Genomic DNA, 23,464 nt, shown 5'->3' with positions numbered 1-23,464 from the left:
GAGTTCCGTTCCTTCGTGTGACCCCAATATCGCGGACGAGATTAAAGGATCAACCATGTAAAATTACGCAAAATGACGGCGGCGATTTTATTCTTTATTTTCGGCACCAAAAAGCCCTTACACCGTCTTGCACAAACGATACGGCGACGTTCTTGGCCGTGGTGGGGTGGGGGTTGCGGGTGGCTAACGTAACGCCGTCCTTGGCGCTGGACATACATGCCCCGCTTTGCCCGTGCCCGTGTGGGCTTTTTCCACCTGACCGTAACGACACAACCGCACGACAACGATAATGACGGCAGTGATGAATCTGCGTGGTTCTCTACTATTTTTTTTAAATGTCACAGGTGTCAGAATCTCGGCGGGAGAGGTTGCTTGCGATGGAGGGGGGGGGAGAGCTGGGCCGTTTTAGAGCTCTGTTTTTCAATTCCTGAGAAACAGGGAGAGGGAGAGAGGTAGAGAAGAGCCCCCTCCCCCATGGGTGGACTCGGGGTCTTGTACACTTCACTTTCCCACACACACAACCGGAAAAGTTAAATCGCAGAGGAGCAAGGGGGAGGGCGAGAGATGATGGGGTTGGGGCTGCAAGGCTAGAGGGAGAGAGGAAAGAGAGCACGGGGCTGTGGTGGTGGGGGTGTTGTGGAGGTTGTGTCGTTAAAAAGCTGCCAAGCCTGCTGCAAGAGGGCCAGGCAAACAATCTCGCTGTGTCTTCCCCTCGGGCTGTTCTCATCTCTGGGAGTTGGGGTGGAAGGGGGGCTGGGTGGTTGGGGGGGGGGATACTGTACATGGAAACATTCGCTGGCTTATGTTATTTGCAGCATTTCAAATGGTCACAAACGATTGTGTAATTTGCGTTCAAAGGCGAAGCTCGTTCGCCAGTGTGTGTGTGTGTGTGCATGGGGCGACGAGGGAAGGTTTCGTTTCTGTGATCTCGCTCCCGCGCCATGCACTGCTCCATCACTTGACATTGGCGCTCACTAAAGTTAACAATTTTTGTGTGGTACCAGAGTGGCGGTGGTTACCGGTGGTGCCTTGTGGAATGACCGGTGATGGCTGCTGGAGTATTCCACCACGCCGTTTAAACGCCAAAAAGTGAAAAACATGATTTTCCCTTCAAAATCAGCATTGAGGCATTGGTGCTCATCTCCTGCTTGCAGGCCTTGAGCAAGTGGTGGAAAGTCCACATTGAGAGGGTGAGTCTCTCCATCTGCCAACAACTGTTGACTCCCCCCACACAAAGTGGTACAATTTGTTTTTATCCCGGGGGAGGTGATGGGCCTAGTTAACACGCAACCAGAATTTTTACTTTTGCAACCTTGAGATTTGGCGCTCTCGCGTAAGCCGCTGCCGTTTTTGGATGATCCACATGAATCCACACGCAGGCAAGTTGCACAAGTTAGGCAAGCTCGCAGTCACAATTTCATAATTATCCGCAATACATGTGGGGGGGTGTCATGTCGAAGGTTAATTATAGCCTTTGGTATAAAATACGGCCAATTTTTGGAATAAGTCAGTGGGTTGTGACAAATGCATGGAAATGAATGTCACCAAACCCTCACCATCCCAGTGTGGATTGGGGTTCAAATCAGTTGGACGGAGTCTCTCTGATGTCACCGCGATTATTTTAGGACGTCTCCCTTTTTATTAAGAAAGGTGGGTGCATTATTTCCCCGTTCGAATTACAGAATTTCTACTTGGTGGGAATACACTCCATCCATGCAAAAAAAGCTATGTTTTGAAGATCGCCCACACCTTTAATGTGTCAGAAGCGTATGCCCGAAATCACGGAACTGCCCCACAAGCAGAAACGGACGTTCTAAATAAGTCCAGGTTCCAATCGTAGCCAACAGAGCTTTGATTTTATTTTTCGACAGCAGTACATTGCATATGCGCTAACAGCCTAGTAGTGACAGCGAATACAACAATCCGGAGTGTTGAAAGAACACGTCTTGAAGTTTAAAGGTTAAGCCCCGAAGCATGCACTATTGTCTTGCACCAGGCCACATGCCTTGCGGGTGGCGGGGTGTAGGAGAAGAGAGGAAGGCGGGGGAGCGCACGGGGTGGGGGAATATTTCCTGATTGACGCGTCTTAATTTCCAAGGCGAGTGTGTGCAACAAAGCTACAGAGAGAGAGAGATCTCAATGTAAACAGAACAAAGATCACCATCACAAGTGACTCTTCAGGACCGACCAGTGTGCTCGCACGTTTATTTGCACGATTTGGGAACTGTTGCCGTGTGCGCACTGTACCCGTGTGTGTGGGTGTGTGGGTGTGTGTGTGGGTGTGTGGTTGCACGCACCATGTGTGTGGGTGTGTGGGTGTGTGGTTGCACGCACCGTGTGTGTGGGTGTGTGGTTGCACGCACCGTGTGTGTGGGTGTGTGGGTGTGTGGGTGGGTGGGTGGGTGTGTGGGTGGGTGGGTGTGTGGGTGGGTGGGTGGGTGTGTGTGTGGGTGGGTGTGTGTGTGGGTGGTTGCACGCACCGTGTGTGTGGGTGTGTGGGTGGGTGTGTGGGTGTGTGTGTGGGTGGGTGTGTGTGTGGGTGTGTGGGTGGTTGTGTGGGTGGGTGGTTGCACGCACCGTGTGTGTGGGTGTGTGGGTGGCTGTGTGGGTGGTTGCACGCACCGTGTGTGTGGGTGGTTACACGCACCGTGTGTGTGGGTGGTTGCACGCACCGTGTGTGTGGGTGGTTGCACACACCGTGTGTGTGGGTGGTTGCACGCACCGTGTGTGTGGGTGTGTGGGTGGGTGGTTGGACGCACCGTGTGTGTGGGTGGGTGGTTGCACGCACCGTGTGTGTGGGTGGGTGGTTGCACGCACCGTGTGTGTGGGTGGGTGGTTGCACGCACCGTGTGTGTGGGTGTGTGGGTGGTTGCACGCACCGTGTGTGTGGGTGTGTGGGTGGTTGCACGCACCGTGTGTGTGGGTGGGTGGTTACACGCACCGTGTGTGTGGGTGGGTGGGTGGTTGCACGCACCGTGTGTGTGGGTGGGTGCACGCACCGTGTGTGTGGGTGGTTGCACGCACCGTGTGTGTGGGTGTGTGGGTGGGTGGTTGCACGCACCGTGTGTGTGGGTGTGTGGGTGGGTGGTTGCACGCACCGTGTGTGTGGGTGTGTGGGTGGGTGGTTGCACGCACCGTGTGTGTGGGTGGTTGCACGCACCGTGTGTGTGGGTGGTTGCACGCACCGTGTGTGTGGGTGGTTGCACGCACCGTGTGTGTGGGTGTGGGGGTGTGTGGGTGGGTGGTTGCACGCACCGTGTGTGGGTGTGTGGGTGGTTGCACGCACCGCGTGTGTGGGTGTGTGGGTGGGTGGTTGCACGCACCGTGTGTGTGGGTGTGTGGGTGGGTGGTTGCACGCACCGTGTGTGTGGGTGTGTGGGTGGGTGGTTGCACGCACCGTGTGTGTGGGTGGTTGCACGCACCGTGTGTGTGGGTGGTTGCACGCACCGTGTGTGTGGGTGGTTGCACGCACCGTGTGTGTGGGTGTGGGGGTGTGTGGGTGGGTGGTTGCACGCACCGTGTGTGGGTGTGTGGGTGGTTGCACGCACCGCGTGTGTGGGTGTGTGAGTGGTTGCACGCACCGTCTGTGTGGGTGGGTGGGTGGTTGCACGCACCGCGTGTGTGGGTGGGTGGTTGCACGCACCGTGTGTGTGGGTGGGTGGTTGCACGCACCGTGTGTGTGGGTGTGTGGGTGGGTGGTTGCACGCACCGTGTGTGTGGGTGGGTGGTTGCACGCACCGTGTGTGTAGGTGTGTGGGTGGTTGCACGCACCGTGTGTGTGGGTGGTTGCACGCACCGTGTGTGTGGGTGTGTGGGTGGGTGGTTACACGCACCGTGTGTGTGGGTGGGTGGGTGGTTGCACGCACCGTGTGTGTGGGTGGGTGCACGCACCGTGTGTGTGGGTGGTTGCACGCACCGTGTGTGTGGGTGTGTGGGTGGGTGGTTGCACGCACCGTGTGTGTGGGTGTGTGGGTGGGTGGTTGCACGCACCGTGTGTGTGGGTGTGTGGGTGGGTGGTTGCACGCACCGTGTGTGTGGGTGTGTGGGTGGTTGCACGCACCGTGTGTGTGGGTGTGTGGGTGGTTGCACGCACCGTGTGTGTGGGTGTGTGGGTGGGTGGTTACACGCACCGTGTGTGTGGGTGGGTGGGTGGGTGGGTGGTTGCACGCACCGTGTGTGTGGGTGGGTGCACGCACCGTGTGTGTGGGTGGTTGCACGCACCGTGTGTGTGGGTGTGTGGGTGGGTGGTTGCACGCACCGTGTGTGTGGGTGTGTGGGTGGGTGGTTGCACGCACCGTGTGTGTGGGTGTGTGGGTGGGTGGTTGCACGCACCGTGTGTGTGGGTGTGTGGGTGGGTGGTTGCACGCACCGTGTGTGTGGGTGTGTGGGTGGGTGGTTGCACGCACCGTGTGTGTGGGTGGTTGCACGCACCGTGTGTGTGGGTGGTTGCACGCACCGTGTGTGTGGGTGGTTGCACGCACCGTGTGTGTGGGTGTGTGGGTGGGTGGTTGCACGCACCGTGTGTGTGGGTGGTTGCACGCACCGTGTGTGTGGGTGGTTGCACGCACCGTGTGTGTGGGTGGTTGCACGCACCGTGGGTGTGGGGGTGTGTGGGTGGGTGGTTGCACGCACCGCGTGTGTGGGTGTGTGGGTGGTTGCACGCACCGCGTGTGTGGGTGTGTGGGTGGTTGCACGCACCGTGTGTGTGGGTGTGTGAGTGGTTGCACGCACCGTCTGTGTGGGTGTGTGTGGGTGAGTGGTTGCATGCACCGCGTGGAGGGGTGGTGGCACAGTGATTGGTGTGCTGCGCTACAAACCCGGCGACCCGAGCTCGATTCTCGCTCACGACCAAAAACAGTGACGCAATATTAAAACCGGTCCTTGGCCTCTCCTAGGTCGACTCGGGCTCAAATGAGGTATGTGCTGTGTAAACATCGCCGCTGGGGAGACAAAGGCGGCCAGGCGTGGTGCTGGCCACCCACCCCTAAGTGCGCCATGCCGGCCATCGTAGGCGCTCGCTTAGCAGCACTTGCCCCAAAAGTCTGTTAAGGCTATACGAGGGATCTTTGTCTTTGCACACTCCGCCGTGCCACGGATGGAGTTTAATGGCGCTGTGTCCGTAAAATGCTTGTGGGTGAACTTTCGCGGGGATGACTCATTGTTGCACGAATCCCTTGGCCGGCTCATGACCTGGCTTCGACAAAAGCCGCCCAATGGATAACTCTGGGTAGTGACGCTTCAAAGCGACTGTGCTCTGCTCTGTTCATCGTCGTTATTGGTTTTTATTTTTCATTATTTTTAAACTCGTAAATGGCATTCGCCGACGAGTAGGGGGGGGGGGGGACGCGTGGTCCTCTCTTTCCTCTCGAGCGCCGCTTTAGTCTGGACCGTGGCGGGCTTCATTCACGACTTTTTTATCTTCATCATGAAGAGCATGCCGAGCCGCACGGTGGGGTTGCTGTGTGATAGCACGTGCTCGTCGTCATTGAAGCGACGAGGAGAGAGAGGTGACGTGTGGGGTGCGTATCTTCATTGCTGCAAAGGGGCAGGGTGACGGATCTCGTATTTTGTTGCAGACACAGAAATATGGTTTGTGAACGATTTTTAAGCGACCAAAAGAATGGGTTTTGTTTTTATTTCCTGGTTCGGAGAAACAGGGCTCGCTCCCGCAGTTGGCACTGTTATGCTAAATAATGAAATTGAGACGCGTGTAACTTCCTCAATTGAAAACGCATTGTGTCAGCACTGGAAAAAAAATATCCAAATGTAAACGAAAAATGTAGAAAATCGCGCAGAACTAACGATTTTCCAGGAATTTCTAGTTAATTGAAATGTTACTTGCCTCTTTTTATTACGCGGCCCTTGAAGAATGTTTCATTGTTGTGACAACCGCATGCAGAGTCGACCAAATTGTTCAAACTATTTACCAGGTACGCGATTACTTTTTTTTTTACGTGTTCTCTTCCAGTCCAAGAATGGCCAGAGGAGCTCGACCAATGGAGCGTTACGTTTATGGAGAGAGGAAAAGCGCACGAGCGTTGTGTGTGGCTTTTTTTTATCGGATGAACCACCACCGTCATGAATATTTCCGTTGTGACGAGCCCATTGAATGCCTCTTCCCCCAATTATGCAGCAGCTCCCGAACAGAGCCGAGCTGAGCTTGAGCGTCGGCAATTTCTCTGTGAATTTAAGCGGGGGTGGGGTGGGGGCGGGTGGCGAAACGAAAGGGATGTCAAGCCGGCTTTTTGGGCTCCCGTTTCTCGCCCTCCAGCGCTGAATTCTGAACCCTGCAACAAACGGTTTTCCGCCTTTTTTCATTCTTCTTGGCAGACGCCACGCAGCCTCGGGTCCGCACAGCTCTCTGGCTAAGGGATTAAAACCGACGACGTTGGTGGCGATCCGAGCTGGTTAATTGACCGATTTATTGCCTTCCTGTCAAAGTTTGCGTAAGAGAGACAGACGCCTTTTTGTTTCTAACCAGGTGAGAGAAAACCCAATTTCAACAGAGGGCTTAGTTACAAAAGGGCATTAGCCACAAATTAGGCAATCTCACAGTCAAACCTTTCTAAATCTTCCTTATAATAAAAAAGGCTGTCCTTTCGAAGGTAATTACAGCTTAAGGGAAAATGGCTTTTTTATAGACTTCGATGGTTTGATACATGCGCAAACAAAACAAATGCACGATCACCACAATTCTAGCATGGATTAAAAAATGCAGCTTGTTTGAGTACTTCCATCTGACACGATGATGGTATTTTATGAGCGTTTTGCTGTTGTGAGGAGTAAAATTCCACTCTGCGATCAACCTACGTGTGTCTGAAATGCACGTCCGAAACCTTGGAACTGTCCCAGAACAAACACATTCTAAAATGCGCAAATGTCAAATGCCATAAATAAACTCGTGGCACTTGAAATTCACATCGGTTCCAAAATTTTACAATGGAAAATATTGGCAATATTCTGTAATTTATAATTTAAAAAAAACAAGATTAAAGACCAGATGGGGATGGGAGAAGCAGGGCAGTAGTTACACACTGCTTTATATACCCAGGGACCCGAGTTCAATTCCCGGCCACGGCTAACATTATTGGCAAGTGATGGACTCCCCGCTTCACCAACCCGCACTAAGCAGCACCATGAAGTATGGCCAAACAAGCCCCATTGGGGACACAGCTGGGGGCGGCCTTCAACTATCAGCGAGTTAACAAAAGGGCTGTAAATTATTAATCTTAAAAAGCAGACGGAGCAAAAGGAAGTGATCAAAATAATTTAAATTCTCATCGTCTTACCCAGTGCTTCCCATCCTCCCTGGGACCACAGACTACTGTCAACCATCAAACATTTTTCATGGACCACCGTGTACCAGTGACATTTGTCAGATTGAAACCTACTCTAAATCATAGGAACTGAAATAGTTCCACAGAGAACTGTTTCCACCGGTCTTTCAGAAACCGTCATTTGTCCATGGATCACAGGTTAAGAACCACTAAACAACGAGTCCGATTTATTGTAGAAGACCGATTAACAGTTTCCGGTCATTAAATGTAAGGGATGCTGTAAATTTCCTGTATTGATAGCGATTCGCACTGGCGTCTTCTCGAAGCCAAAGCTCCTTCCAGCCCACGACTCCGGGGTGATTCATCACCTCGCTTCCCATGGACAATCTGTGCCACGGTTTTTTTGTTTTGCTCAGACGAAGGCCTCCCCAAGCCCGCCACCTCTGTTTCCCCATGATGTAACATTCCCCCCCCCCCATCGCACGTGTACGCAACCTGGGGTGCCCGGGCACGATCGGCCTTCGTTAGGTGGCCTCCAAGAAGCTTGGGAACCACCATCACTCCGGACCCGTGCGCACCGAATCGCCCGGCTTGGGATGAACGGTGTGGTAGGAGGTGCCGTTGCCCAAAGGCTGTGGGCATCGCGATGCCACCCAACACGGGGCCAGCCTTATTCGTGGTGTCGCTCTTCTTCTTCCTCTAGCTCGCCGGGGCCTGCGAATGACAGCCGAGATGTAGGGAATAATGCACCGAATGTGAAATGGCTCTTAGCTGTATGCTGTGTGTAGATATCTTCCTCTCCTCCCAATATAGATTTTATTATTGGCCTGAAGCCCCTTTTACAGTGCACTGAATGGAGGCAATTGTGGACCTCTGTGGTGGTGAATGAAACGCAATTACCGCGGTAATCTGGGCGGGCAGCGAACGTCGCTGCAAATGCCTTTATTTAGAGATTATGTAACGTGCGTCGAGTCCGGCGAAACGTGCAGGTGCAGTGTTCGCTTGTGTTAAAAAACGAAATAGCGCACCATTATCCAATTCCTGTGATTTAGTTCGCGTTTAACGAGGTCTCACAGCACTCTCCTTTACGCCTGTTTCCTCACGTTGCTGCACTCTGGAATTTCCTACAGTCATCGCCCTCTTTTCCCCAAGCTCTTAATTCGATTCAAGAAACTTGTTACGCTCTTTTCGATTTACAACGTTGGCATCGCTCTTTGTTACGGCCCACTTGATGTCTTGTGGGCCTTGTCGGCCTGTGCTCGGTAGGCGGTACAAAAAAGACGGCAGAACAACTTTGTGCAATATTTACAAACGTTGAAATCTGCATTTTGAAACGCTTTCTGCAGCAATATAACGATCCTGCGCAATTTGTGTTCCCCCTCTAGTTTGGAAATTGGCTTCACGTGCGCCAAAAAAACACGCAAAGTGCAACGGCAATCATAATTATGATGCGCAAGTCAATGGAAAATGTAAGAGGCCGGGTTTGTGCGAGGTTAGCGGGTGGAAAACTAGCAGTAACAGATTCAGAGCGTGGAACAGGCGGGTTGATACGGCTGCACAGTGTAACCTCTTAGTCATCAGGGGTTTCTTTGGCGAGCTACTCCTCTGGTCTGCTCGCCGCAGCGGTGATACTTTGGAAATGCACGGTGGGGGTGGGGGGGGTTAAAGAGGAGCCCCCCATTGTCCACTTCACAATAACAACTCCAGTACATGCATTCCACCCTTTGAATGCGGGCGCCGATGGATGGATCAAATAAGAATGTGTCAGCAATCACAGGGCCTGCATGCCCGCCCGCAGGCGTCATTGACAGCCACTTTTAATGTTTTGTCGCCGGCTTGCAACTTGGAGAGAGCGATTCCTTGACAGTAATGGCCGCATTTATCCCGACAGTTGCAATGTCACGGTGCGCGTTAAGCGGTGGGGGGAAGGGGGGGGGGCGGGGGAGGGAGGGAAGGGGGCCGGGGGGTTGGGGTGGGGGGCAACCTCGCTGCCGTGCTCCGGCAGCGTTTACGTATTCCGCTCGTCGCCACCCGCGGTGGTGAGTGAGGTTGTTTCATTCAATTAGCAAAAACCTCAAAGATGGAATCAATCACACGCGGCCGTCCCAACGCACACGCCGCCAATGCGATGACGTGTGGAGGAAGGGTGGACCAGAGTGCCGTGGCAGGTGCCTCGGGAAATCTATCGCCGAGCACAATGCCCCGGCGACCATCAATCGACGTGCGTTCGCGTCGCCGTTAACCTTTGCGTAAAGAACGACGCCGGGTGTAAACGGTCCACACGCTGGACTTGCAATTCATAGGTCGTAGATTTGATTTCATCTTCTGTCAATGGGCACGTTTATTAACCCCCCCCCCCCCCCCCTGCTTCCCCTACCCAACAACGTAAATGGGTACGTAACAGTTGGTTGATGGGCAGGTCACGTGTGGTGGGGTAAGGTATGGGTACCCCCACCTCTTGCATCAAGTATGGTGCATGTGTGAGTATCGGCCCGACTGCTGTCTAGAGGGGGCCCTACAGGGCCCTACAGGGCCCCCTCTGTGTAAGCCCCTTAACGGCAGCGGCGGGTGTAAGCGCGTGCGATTGCAAGGCTGCGCGCGCCTTTTACCGTTTACTCTTCTGAAAATCTCATGCCCGCCGCGAGTTGGGGTATTTTTGGTTGGCCAGTGTGCGCGCACGTGCCCGTGCGTGTGTATTTTTTTTTCTGCATCTGCCAAAAAGGTGGCGCAGCACGTGCTGCCCCCTAACTCGACGACGGGTGGGCCCGTGCCAGGGAGAGAGCGAAAACGGCTGTAAAAATCACGAGAGACGGAACCGCCCAAGAGGGTCACCCAGTCCGTTTTTTTTATTGGAGGCATCATCATCATCGGGACACAAAGTACCCTCTGCCAGGCTTAAATAAACAACGTGCCCCGAATGAAAATGAGAGACGCCGTTGCGCTCTTTGGAAAAACCGCTCATCATAATTTCTGATTATTACATGTTTTCTTGGGTTGTGTTTATTTTCGCTGTGTTTTTAATCCACGGGGGTTTCTATTTCATTAGGCGGATTACGTCGTTTGCAGAGTGCACTCACTAATTTATGTCGCTGGGTTTTTTTACGCTGGTCTCGTGAGACTCGGCTGGGTTTTTTTTATCCGCTTGATTAACATCGATCTGTATTTGTAAGGCCCTTGTCGTTTATTTTACATCACTCGACGCAAACGAGACGGCGATTTTGAAATCCAGGTGACGCGTTCACCAGCTTACTTTTGCACGGTTATACGTCGCTTATTTATGGTGCGAGGTGGAGCGGTGGCGTAGCGGTTAGCCCCGCTACTTTATGAACCCGGCGAGTTGCAATCTGCACCTCCGATTAGCACGGTTGGCTATGTACGGTGCGAAAGAAGTTCAACCATAGATACGCTGCTAACATCGGTAACGAGTGATGTCCAAATTGAGCCTCCTGTAATCCACCTGGGCCTTCCCCAATCCACCAACCTGCACTGACTGCCCTCGACCCCACTTTGAAATACCGTACAATATCATTTAATGCTATTTTTGTATCTGTTTTTTTTATATATAACTGTGGTGATTGTAGCGGACTCTAGTATACTGGGGAGATCACATGAAAGCATTACGTAAAACATGCACATTTAAAAAAAATAGGTTCTTACACGATTCGGTGCACGTATTGTGAACTATAGATACTTACGATTTAAGAGCTCAACTGAAGCGTGGTCCTAATGTAAATTAACAATAATACACGTCCCTTTGTCGATCCAATACTGTATGAAGGCTTCCCCATCACTTGGAGGGTGGGGGGTCTGGCCATGCTTGACCACGCTGGTCAGTGCAGGTTCGCCGTGGCCTGGATTCGGAACTTGCAGTGCAATTCACTAACGACTGCACCACTGCTCTCCGCCACCCCTTTCAACTCTTAAAACATTTCCAGCGTGTGCTTTCAAACAGGGTAGATTTAAAACGAACAAAAAAACTTTCATCGAAGAAATATGTATTTTATTTTTTTTAAACCGTTTTAATTTTTCAAAGCTACGGCGGTTTTGCTTTCAGCGAGTTGAAAGTTGGGGGTGCGACAGGGATTTTTACGCGCCGAGTGATCGTTTCCGATTGGCTAACAACGCGTGCGGCTTACAGGAATAACAGCGTTGGCGGACAGCCGCGCGGCTGGATACACGTGTAAGCGTTTTTCCAACGCCGGATTTATGAGAAGCGACGAGCAGGAGAAGCGTGGACGTCGTTAACACGCATCGCACTTTACGCTCAATTAATGTGCGCTGCCTGTTGCTATAGCTAAAAAGCTGGGGTGGTCGCGAGTGGAACAGAGCAAAATCGTCGTTTTAACGTTTACTCCCTTTGGCATTTTCTTACAACAGATAAATATATTTTTGTAAGTGTGTTAACACTGTGAAATTTAACACGTGGGATTTCCGCAACCAAATGTTACACTTCACAATCGTTTTTTTGGCTCCGATCGCCTCGTGAGTACAATGCCCAATGGGTGTCGTCCACCCTGACGCAGCCAAATAATTGGAGTTGCCACGCGAACAAGCGGCACGTCAATAAAAAAACTGGTGCAAATAAAAGGCGGCGCTGCTGTCCGCATGACAACTTCATTTCAGTTCAGTTTAATTTATTTGGCTGTGTCAGGTGGAGGAGGGTGTACCACACAACATTGGTATTGTGTTCACACAGCGATCTGGCCTAAAAATCTATTTACGAATCATCGGCACAAAATATTCCCTCTTTTTTTTATACGTCGGTGTAGGCGTTTGCAGATGGACCTCTTTAATTGTTACAGCGGCAACGTTTAACAAATCCGGGAGCGTGTGTCAGAAATCACCGTTGGGGCTGTCCAAAGCAAGGGGAGATGGTCAGCGAGTGGAGAAATTCCTTCCACTTCCGACTCGAAACAAAATGAATAACGGTGGACGTTGGGAAAGATTAGCAGCTGGTCTTGCTGGATTTTCGGGCAAAGGTTAAGCTTGTTTAAGAAGCAATCAGAATTTCACAAGACCCTTTAATATTTGCGGTGCCGGTCTTCCATGTGTTGCCACGCGGCCGCTGCTCCTGTGCACGGCTTGCGGACGAACGGACAAAATGAGCAACATGCGAATGCGTTGCCTGCGGCAGGTTCTTTGGCAAAATGTCGTCTCCTCTGCCGCAAATCTAAAACACTCCTCGAGGTGGATTTTAACTTCATTACGAGTAGACGCTCATTGAGCTCGAAGAGTCGATATAATCGCGTATGCGGCGGGGAGAGTGTCGAGACGGTTATCACAATAAACGACTGCTCCGCGCGGGTCAATTTAAATTCACTTAAAAAAAATTTTGGCAAATGTCACGCCGTTATTTCTGTGTGTTATGGACGATATTTAGGATGGTTGTGTCTTCGTTTCGTGTGTTTCTTTGAAAGAAAACATTTTGTACGACAGATTGTTATATATGTTAGCGATGAGAATAATAACAACGATTTACATTCATTTGTCAGTCCACTGCTTCATGAAGACCTTCTTATGAACTGTTGGTAATGGGAATTTATTTCACCATACTTCACCTCGCTGTTCATTACAGGTGAAAGTGGGTCGGGGGGCGGGGGGCGACCATCGGTTCAGATATCACTCGCCACGGATGCTCGCCGTAGCAGAGAGTCAAACTCCAGTTAACATGCTTATTTCGCCGCGTACGAATCAACGTGCCACCGCTCACGCAATTACATTTACAGGCCTGACTCGAGAAACCCATTGTGGAGTGTGGTGCTGAGAGGTGAACAGGAGGGAGAGGGATTGGATGGGATGGAGGGAACTTAAGCCATGGACCTGCCCATTGGCAGACAACTCAAGAAGAAGACATTGCATTGATATGAATTAATAGGGTTGAATGATCCAACCAAAGTCTTATTCTGAGCAAATGGGATTTAATCTGCGTTTACCTGGATGCGATCGTTTGGTACCAAGATCCCAATCGGATCGCTTTACGTCGGATTGAATCTTCCTGCATTGGTCATCGCCACCCACTTTATTTTATGGGTCTAGGAAACCTCTGTTGAGGTTACAAGATTCTGGGTTCGATTCCCACGTGAGAAAGAGTGCAACACACTAAATGGAAATATTCTATGTTTCTTGAAGTGTGGAACCATCTTCGTTGGTGCGCGTCGGAAACGGTGAAAACCTATAACCCTCCCCTGTCTCCTGCGCGTGCAGTACCGTGTTGGGAACAAGCCTGGGAAGGCGCGCTCTGGTCAGGCCTCGGCAGCTGCTAGCGGCGGCGGCGCCGGTAGCAGCGGCGGAGGAGGCGGTAGCGGCGGCGGTAGCGGCGGTGGCGGCGTGAGCCCCGGTCCCGGCTCTGCCTCGTCGTCGTCAGCCGGCCCGGCGCAGGGCCAGGGCTCGGGCCTTCGCTCGGCCATCTCGAGCGGCGCGCGGAGACGGCGCACGCGCTGTCGCAAGTGCGAGGCGTGCGTGCGCACCGAGTGCGGCGAGTGCACCTTCTGCAAGGACATGAAGAAGTTCGGAGGCCCCGGCAAGATGAAGCAGTCGTGCATCATGAGGCAGTGCATCGCCGTGAGTGACCCGCGCGGCGCAAGGCGATTCGGGTTTTTGGTTTTTTTGTGAATGCGTTCCAGCCACGGTTGAACGCGGATCGGGACGACTGCCCCGGACTCTGCGCTTTGGGGGGGGGGTGGACTTCCCCCCCCCCCACCCCCCCCGTAGCGGGGGTCGGATTTGAATGAAGCTGTGGAGAAGCGTCGTGTTGCTGTTAGCGACTCGCTCTGTTTTACACCGGCCACGTTGATCAGAGTTTCTGCGCATAACTAGGAGAGACGCATACCAGAGCAAACTTAAAATACGCAAATGCATACTTACAGGTAAACGCTGGCTCTTAAATAGTTCCGAGGACTAGTGTACGATGGAACTCTATACATAATCCATGTTAATGTATTATTATTCCTAGGTTGTATTATTTATTTGGACACACATGTAGGATGGACAACAACAGGAAAACTTTAAAGAGTTGTCCGGAAAAATGGAAGGAGCCGGGTTTCAAGGGACAATCTAACAGAGAATGGCTTGATGACAACATAAGAGATTGGTGCCAGAAATATGTACGCTACTCGAGCATATTGGCACAAGACAGAGGAATGCGGAAACAAATGACGAAATGCCTGGTGGACCCCCAAGGGCTATGCCCACGGATCGTGGTGATGATGATGTATTTTCTTGCTTCGACTTTTTAATTTTCGCTTGCTTTGCATTTGCACTGATTGTTGACCCGCGTGTGTGCGTTGCGCGTCACAGCCTATCCTCCCCCACACGGCCGTGTGCCGCATCTGTGGCGAGGCCGGCAAGGAGGAAGCGGCGGAGGGGGAGGAGGAGAAGTTCAGCATGACGCTCATGGAATGCTCCATCTGCAACGAGATCGTCCACCCTGCCTGCCTCAAGGTCCGGATTCCCCGTCGTCCGCGGAGACGCAGCCTCCTTCTGTGCACACGCTGGCTGGGATTGCAGTGTTTTGTGTCGCGTGCATTTCGTGTCGGGTACAACGGTGGCGAGATGTGAACTATCTCGCCTGGTACATAGGAGGTCGTGGGTTAGATCCCGACCCTGACGCCTATATATTTGGAGTTTGCATGATCTCCCCGTGTTCTCGTGGATTTTTCTCCGGGTCCTCCGGTTTTGCCCTTCCACATTTAGAATTGACGTGCGTTTAGAGTATTTGGCTGCTATAAATTTCCATATGATAAGCCACTTCGTTGAGCTATCATTTGTGATCGCCAGGTCGTTTCTGAAAAAAGCTATAAAGCTCGGTGGCCCCTTCACCTGGTAAAAAAAAAAGCTTCGTTTTACGTCGTATATTTTGTGTGTCGTGTTTCATGTTGCGTGTGTCGTGTGTTGCATGTTTCATGTGGATTGTTTCGGGTCGGCGCCAGTGTATGAATGGGGCAGCCCAATGGCCTCATTCGCTGAGGATTTCCTACGTAAATAAATGTGCATTATTATTTTTCTCATTCCGTTAAGTAATCGGGAGAATTATTTCATGTAATTTCATGTTTTTTTTATTCAAGTAAGTTAATAAGTTACCATTTGCCAAAATGGAATTGTTTCGGTTAAACATCCACTACTGATTTCATTTCCTGTAATTAACATATTTTGGTTACATTATCGTCACGCTTATAATTGTCTGTGATTGGATGGAATCCCATGACGTATAGGTTATTCTAATTTAAAGCTCGACAACCAAGTCCTTAATGCATGTATTCACCAAAATATCCTACCTTTATCGTTATGCACTATCTCACAAGTAGGATGAATTTTTCGGAAGGATGTACCTGGGGCTACGTGATGGATAGCAGTGGACAACGCAGCACCATCCATTGCATTGTACTTCTATACTCGCGTTCTACGCTCCCTGCCTGCAATTAACCGGCATTTGCCGGCGTAGTTAAGCACGGACAAATATCCCCTCATCCAACAGTGGATTGAATTAAAGGGCTGTACTTATACGTACACATTGTTATCGAGCCAGTATATGTGTAATCAATGGAACGGCATTTGTTCCAACAACAAGAACAACGTGGATGAGCAACCTAGTCGCAGGCCATCGTTGTGCGGGAAAGGATGGCCGTGAACGTTGCGACCGCGAGCGTTGTGATGCGAGCGTTGTGATGCGAGCGTTGTGATGCGAGCGTTGTGATGCGAGCGTTGTGATGCGAGCGTTGTGATGCGAGCGTTGTGATGCGAGCGTTGTGATGCGAGCGTTGTGACTCACCCGCGCACCGTTGCTTTGCCCCGCCCGTGCCGCCCAGATCGACGATAAGGAGGGAGTGATAAACGACGAGCTGCCTAACTGCTGGGAGTGCCCAAAGTGCAACCAGGAGGGCAAGACGGGAAAGGTAATCAAGGCGAATGCTGGGATAGGAGGCCAGGTTGGGGGAAGGACGTTTGGCTAATGGCCCAGACTCAAGGTCGAGAGGTTATCGTGGTCAATGCAATGCCACCGGTGCCACTGTGAACCTCTCCATCACTTCCTTTCTTCTGCCCGTTTAGTACTGGGATGGGTGACCACCACCGGTGGTTCCCAGGTGTGGGCTTGCCAGGTTTGCCAGATGTAATTGGGATTCCATGCCTCGTGGCTAGAGTTCATTGGAGGGTTATGCTATTTCCTGGTGCTCGTGTGAGGGTGAGAATTAGGTTTAACAGCCAGGGTTAGGGTTACAGCCCGGGTTAGGGCTAGCATGAGAGCTAGAGTTACGGGAATTTGCAGAGGGGATTAGGACATTTGCAGAAATGGTCAGGGTTCGAGTTAAGGGTTTGAGTAGCGTTACGAGTTGGTGATTGAGTTTTGATAATTTGCAGAAGGGTTAGAGTTGAGCTAATTGCCACACGGCTGTGAGGGTTCGGCTCGGTGTAATTGCCGAGGACCGAGGGGGTCGTCAAGTGCCCAGGTCACACGATATAAATTTGACGCGCGAACTCTGTTCCACGCGCGTGTGTGTGGGGGGGTAAGCAGAAGCGCGGGCCCGGCTTCAAGTACGCCTCCAACCTGCCAGGCTCGATGCTGCGCGAGTGCGGCGAGCGGCGACGCTCCGAGCAGGACGACGCCTTCCCGCGCCGGCGCTCCGACGAGGCGCTCAAGCGCGAGCACGCTCGCTCGGACGACGACTCGGACGCCGACTCGCGCTTCGGCAGCGTCGGCGAGGACGACGGCGACGACGGCGGCGCCGACGAGGAGGAGGAAGAGGAGGAGGAGGAGGAGGACGAGGGGCGCCGGCGCGACAGGGACGAGGACGAGGAGGCGGCGGCGGCGCTGGAAGTCTCCGAGGCGGCGGCCGAGTCTGTGGCGGCTGCGGGGGCGGTGACGCCGACCATCCCGGCCGCGGGCGATGCCGCGATGCTGTCGGACCACTCGCCAGCGTCGCCGCCGTCGCCGGCCGGGTCCGCGTCACCGCCGCCACCGGAGCCGCCGCCGCCTCTACCGACCGCCGCCGTCGTCGCCGCCGCTGCCGCTGTCCAGCACACGCCGGCCAACGCCAACCGAAAGGGCACGGAGGATGGAGGAGTCGTCTCCAAGAAGAGGAAGGATGTGGACGGGGTGCAGCAGCCACTCGGGCAGAAGAAAAAGGTAGCTGTGCTCACGTCGCCATGCCCTTGTCTGTGTGCGTGCGTGTGTGTACGTCCGTGTGTGTACGTCCGTGTGTGTGTGTGGGCGTATTGTGCACTCCCCAATTAGGGAGCACAGGTGGTCATCTCGGTCAATCAACCCGTGACACCTGGGTCCGTCCCGTGACCTGCCAGTGAGGTGTTCACACTTCACAGCCTGGCTATTGATGTGTGTGTACGTGTACACCTGTGGGAGTGCCGGTTTTATTTGTGCTGGGCATATGGTAGCGAATCGATTTGTCAGGTGAAATACGTTCTTGTGCTCGCGATATACGATGCATCGAGTCCTGATTCTAGACCATGTATTATTTGTGGTAAATGCGATTTATTTGTGTGCTTGATACGCTGATGTCACGTTTACGCAAATGAATTGTCGGAAACGAAATTGTACAAAACGAAAACAAGAGCCAATGCAAATGAAACTACAAAAACAAGACCAAAAAAACAACTTGTCGAATTTAATTGCAGCTCCCCCAAAACGGCAGAGTTTATTCCGTGATTTCTGAACCGGTCCTGGGGCCCCGCCTTAACCAACCCGCACTGACCAGCGTGGGTGAAGTAAAGTCAGACGACACCGGCACAGCGTGGGGAAGCCGTCGCGCAGTGGATTGACAAACGATTGCTCAGAAGTGCTTGTAGCAGCAAGCTGGGGGGGGGGGGGGGGCGGGTTATGTGGAAGTGTGGGGAAGAGCTGGGGAGAGCTGGGATCAGCTGGGGAGAGCTGTGATCAGCTGGGTTCCTGGCGTGCGCCTTGGCGTCTCCCGAGTGCCGTGGCTCTGGGCCAGTGTGGCTCGGGGCCTCGGGTTTTCTTTGATCGCTCAATTAGGAAAACGAGTTTGGGTGTTTCCGCCAAAGTTTAGTGACGAGACATCTTAAACGACTCATCCACCGGCGATTTGATTGTCCGCCAATTAATTTTGGGTTCTGCTTGTCGTTCGGCACGACGTTTCACCGTGCGTGCCGAGGTGAGCCGGAACGTCGGGAACCCAATTTCGATTCCTAAAGAGGCTCCCGTCGCGTGCGGCTGAGCGTCCTGGACACTGCGCCGGACGGCTCACGGCACAAAACCCGGAAACGTGTCGGAGACGCTACGCGGCACCACCGCGAAAGCCTTGCCGTTTGTTACCCCAGAATCCTCTACTGCAGCGCGCCATAGTGGCGGTGGCGGCAGCTAATGTTTTTGTGTATGGAACTCCGATGGCTGAGTTCGTTGCACATGCGCAGTACTTAACCACAATTATCACAGTCAATTGAGTTACTCGCCTAAAAATGAAATCACGGTTTACTCGGAGTCGTCAAGCAATCCGAGAAAGCCTCGCCCTCCAGGTTTAACGGCTGGCGGCGTGGTCCAGGGCTCAACTTAATTTACTTATGCTAATTAGCATATCAAAATGATTGTAGTTGTTAACTCCCCCACCCATGAGTCATTAGCCGGGGCCTGATGGCCAAAAGTTTGATGCTGCTATCAAAACATACAATGTCAATCTCGAGAAAATAACCCACACATGACTCGCGTGGCAATCATCGCCCCCCCACTGGCGTCTTGGTGCTCATCACCGAGCCAGGTGCCACATTACCTCGTGCCACACGGCGACAGTTGCCAATCGGGGGAATCCACGCTTTGCGAGACGTTTCCTTCTTGTGGTAGAGGGTAAGGAAATAATATACGTGGAGGTTCATTGACTAATTTATGTTGCTTTTTGGCCAATTTGTGTTTTTTTTCCTATTACGTTTTTTTTTTTTACCAAGGAAAGTCTCGCCGAGTCTCGACGATTTTTACCCGAAGTTGTGCTGCTGCATTTTCACGGGTAGAGGGCGACGATCGATACGCGTTTCCCAATGAAGTAATTAGTGGGGGCTTTTATTATTTATTTTCTCAAATTTGAAAAAATGGACCACGATGCCTGGCACCCAACACCGTCGACGGGGTCTTTAATGTTCACTGTGAGGCAGGCAGCGTGTAGCTTGTACGGCTGATACAGGGACTCCTCTACTTACGAACGAGTTAGGTTCCAGAGGTCTCTTTGTTATTTAGTGGATTTGTTCGTAAGTCGAGCTTTACTCCTATCGATTCGAAACATTTTGTACGGCATGTACACTAAACACAGGGAATGGCTTTAAAAGTTGTATAATCTCCTCCTATATGTAGATGCCATCGGTTCTTGACGTTCTGCAGATGTAGATGCCACCACCGCCATCTATTGCGCGCCGGTTGAACTTACGACTCTCGGTCCGAACAGGCAACTGGACGTACGGACAGGTTTGTTCGTACGTCTGAAAGTTTGTAAGTCGAATGTTTGCAACAAGGCTGGCACGGCCCGGTTTTATTCATTCGGGTTTTAATCGTTTTTTATATAAAACCGGAGCACCTGGATCCTGCCCAAATCCGGTTATATTCGGTTTTATTAAAGTTAAGTCGGGATTTCAGTCGCACGCACCCATTAGCTTTCAGCTCCTGGCCAAGCGGAGGAAGACCCCACTAGAGTGGTGGCAGACCGACGGCAGCGACTATCCCGCGCTCCAGAAGATCGCCATCAAACTGTTCAGCATGGCCACGTCGACCGCTGCGTCTGAGCGAAACTTCTCGACGATGGGATTTATCCATTCCAAGTTGAGGAACAGCCTGGCGCCCAGCACAGTCGAGAAGCTCGTCTTCATCAAGTCGAACCTCAACGCGTTCTACGACTACCCGACGCCCGACGACGGCGACGACACCGAGCCCAGCGGCGAGAGCGACGACGAAGACGACGCGGCGGACGACGACGAGGAGCAGGATTGAAGTGTGCACGAGACGCCAATAATAAAGCCAGGTTTTAATCGGCAAAATCGGGTTTAATTTCCATTAAAACCATACTCTTTGGTTCTATTCGGTCAAGTCACGTAGGTAAAAAATAAAACAACAAAAATCACGGCGTTTCGGCCACAACACAAGCGGCCTTCATCAGGTGAAGGGAGCAGACTGTCTCGAGGACAGCGCTGGAGTGAAACACAGCCACGCTCAGACCGCGACCTTTAAGCTGTGTGCGAGGAAACAAGGTGCCTTGACAAAGGAATTAGCATAAAAATTAGCATTTGATTGGCCGACTTAGCATGATGAACGGTGTAGAGGTGGTGTACATGCGGGTGAACATGCCGGTTGGCGAGGGGGGGGAGGGGGAGTTTACCTATTGATGGTGTGAAATGGGAATTTTTAAGAGCTGCGAAAGTTTGGGGTACCACTACTTGAAAAATATACTGTACCATTGAAAATTAGTTTAATGTTTGGTTCGATTTAGAACATCTTTCCAATGTTTGCTTAATTTGAAACCATCTTCTCGGTTGAAATTGTGTCTGTGTTTGTAGATCTGAATTGCCTCGTGAACAAATCTCTGATAAAAACCCGTAGGTTTGCAAAGAACCTTGGTATCGGAGAAAATTATATCGTGATCATCCACAGCATTGTAACAGTGATCAGCTACGGCAGAAGAATTCGTTCTGCCGTGTTTCAAATCTGATTTGTGCTCGCGAATTCGGTCAGAGACATGTCGCTTTGTCTCCCTGATATAGCAATCACTGCAGGTACAACTCAATTTGTAAACCCCGGGGTACTGTAAGTCAGGAATGACATCCTTCACGAATGGGATCAGATCAAGAATTTTGTGTACTGTATTGAACCGGACCTGGATCTTGTGTTTGTTTAGAATTTTGGAAATCTTTTTAGTAACGCCTGCTATATATGGTAGTGTGATGGTTTTGACCGGAGTATCAAGTGGTTGTTTCTGTATGGAGGGAGAAACAGCTTGGCGGATGGTACGGTCAGAGTATCCATTCCTTTTGAGGGCCAGGTGTACATGATCCCATCCGTGAAGGATGTCATTCCTGACTTACAGTACCCCGGGGTTTACAAATTGAGTTGTACCTGCGGTGATTGCTATATCGGGGAGAGAAAGCGACATGTCTCTGACCGAATTCGCGAGCACAAATTAGATTTGAAACATGGCAGAACGAATTCTTCTGCCGTAGCTGATCACTGTTACAACGCTGTGGGTGATCACGATATAATTTTCTTCGATACCAAGGTTCTTTGCAAACCCATGGGTTTTTATCAGAGATTTGTTCACGAGGCAATTCAGATCTACAAACACAGACACAATTTCAACCGAGAAGATGGTTTCAAATTAAGCAACCATTGGAAAGATGTTCTAAATCGAACCAAACATTAAAATAATTTTCAATGGTACAGTATATTTTTCAAGTAGTGGTACCCCAAACTTTCGCAGCACTTAAAAATTCCCTTTACACACCATCAATAGGTAAACTCCCCCTCCCCCCTCGCCAACCGGCATGTACACCACCTCTACATCGTTCATCATGCTAAGTCGACCAATCAAATGCTAATTTTTATGCTAATTCCTTTGCCAAGGCACCTTGTTTCCTCGCACACAGCTTAAAGGTCGCGGTCTGAGCGTGGCTGTGTTTCACTCCAGCGTTGTCCTCGAGACAGTCTGCTCCCTTCACCTGATAAAGGCCGCTTGTGTTGTGGCCGAAACGTCGTGATTTTTGTTGTTTTATTTTTTACCTGCGTGACTTTACCGAATAGACTCAAAGAGTATGGATCCTTGCAGTCACGAAAGCTTTAAATCTAGAAACCATTAAAACCAATAACCTGAAGTGTCGGGCAAAAAAAAATCAGGGTTTTCCCACCCTTGGTTTGCAAGTAAAGGAGTCCATGTATAAACCCGCACTGTTGACCAGGGCGGCAACCGACTCCACGGGCGGAGTGCGCGTTTTCGTAAAAAGAAACGGCGCGCCACAGGTGTCCCATCGTCTCCCACCCAGAATCCAACTCCGGTTTGTAGTGGCGTCGCGCACACGTAGCTTGAAGTCTTTATTTGAAGCGCGTGACGATAGTTGGCGCGGGGCGCAGCGGTTAGGTGCGTAACTCCAAGCTATAACTCGTGAAGCGGTAATAGTGCATTGTCAGGAGTGCACAATTAACAAACTCAACACATTTTTTCACAGTAATGCGGACTTAAAACGGAAAATGTATATAATAGGCGACATTTTTGGGTCGTGCACATCTGTGTGCTGTGAAGAAGGGCCATTGCCCTCAACGTCGCCTATTATATTTCGATTTAAAGCAATCGAAACGTCGTGAGAATTGTATTGTTTTATTTGTATTATATTATTTCCCTTCTACGTGACTTTACAGAAAGAATATGAGTCGCCTATTATATATATCTTTTTTTCCTTTTGAAAGCTGCGGTGTTGTTGACGATTGCTTTGAGTTTTTAACTGCAAGGTTAAGAGCTGTTCGTTTTCTGGATTGCATCTCCTTATTAAACAAAATAAAACCATTAGCTCACTCTTCTGAAAACCCTTGTTCGCGGGAATTAATAAATAACCACACGGTCGCGCGTGGCTCATCTTTCTCCTCCCTTTTTCTTTCCTTGCTCGCACAGGTCAAAGTAGAGAAGGCTGAAAAGCTTCTGAGAAAAAAGGTGAGCGGTTGGCTACGTACGGTGCGAAAGAAGTTCAGCATGCGTTGCGTCCCGGATTTATAGCTCGCTAAACAATGGGCGCTCGGCACGCTCGTGGCTCCTCGAGGTCCCGCTGGAGCAGCAGTCCCCTGCGGTGATTCGCACACGTTTGTCGTTTTAGTTGCGTCGCCGCTAATGACGGCGAAGTGGGATTGAGTGCGCTTGACGATCGGTCGCGCACCCGACGCTCCCAAGGGCAAGAGCTGCATGGTGGGAGGGAGGAGTGTGAAAGTTGGGTGTTGGAGGGGAACAGAATTATTTAAAATCGCCTGGAACGCAGAGGAGTCCCCGTGGGTTTGAACCCGAACCCTGGCGATGCCCATTGTATGTTTGGATTCCTCGTGATTTTTCGCCAGGCTTCCTCCGGTTTTGCCCTTATCCACATTTAGCAACATTATTTTAGATGATTTAGCTGCGACAAATTCGATGAGCCATCGTCATGGGTGGCCAGGTTGCCTCTGAAAAACATCTAATAGCTCAAGTTCCCTTTACCTGGTATAATAAAATGAT

The 23,464-nt window shown here is 51.4% G+C and overlaps 1 protein-coding gene across 4 annotated transcripts in view; it reads left to right on the top strand.

Moving 5' to 3' along the window:
• LOC116950061 (F-box/LRR-repeat protein 19-like) overlaps nt 1-23,464 on the top strand; it is a 94,098-nt gene that overhangs the window by 59,465 nt on the left and 11,169 nt on the right. For 3 of the 4 annotated variants that reach the window (XM_032967475.2, XM_076072569.1, XM_032967477.2), the window contains 5 exons: nt 13,482-13,838; nt 14,574-14,717; nt 16,082-16,168; nt 16,783-17,397; nt 22,877-22,915. In XM_032967475.2, coding sequence (XP_032823366.1) covers nt 13,482-13,838; nt 14,574-14,717; nt 16,082-16,168; nt 16,783-17,397; nt 22,877-22,915 — 1,242 coding nt within the window. The remainder of the gene's footprint in view (nt 1-13,481; nt 13,839-14,573; nt 14,718-16,081; nt 16,169-16,782; nt 17,398-22,876; nt 22,916-23,464) is intronic. The other variant, XM_032967476.2, reaches the window with a different exon arrangement.

The sequence above is a fragment of the Petromyzon marinus genome, chromosome 38 (genome assembly GCF_048934315.1).
Source record: "Petromyzon marinus isolate PM22_M1 ecotype Great Lakes invasive population chromosome 38, UKy_Petmar_22M1.pri1.0, whole genome shotgun sequence".
Lineage (NCBI taxonomy): Eukaryota > Metazoa > Chordata > Hyperoartia > Petromyzontiformes > Petromyzontidae > Petromyzon > Petromyzon marinus.
The sequence above is the reverse complement of the archived record's forward strand: the minus strand, read 5'-3'. Positions and strand labels throughout refer to the sequence as shown.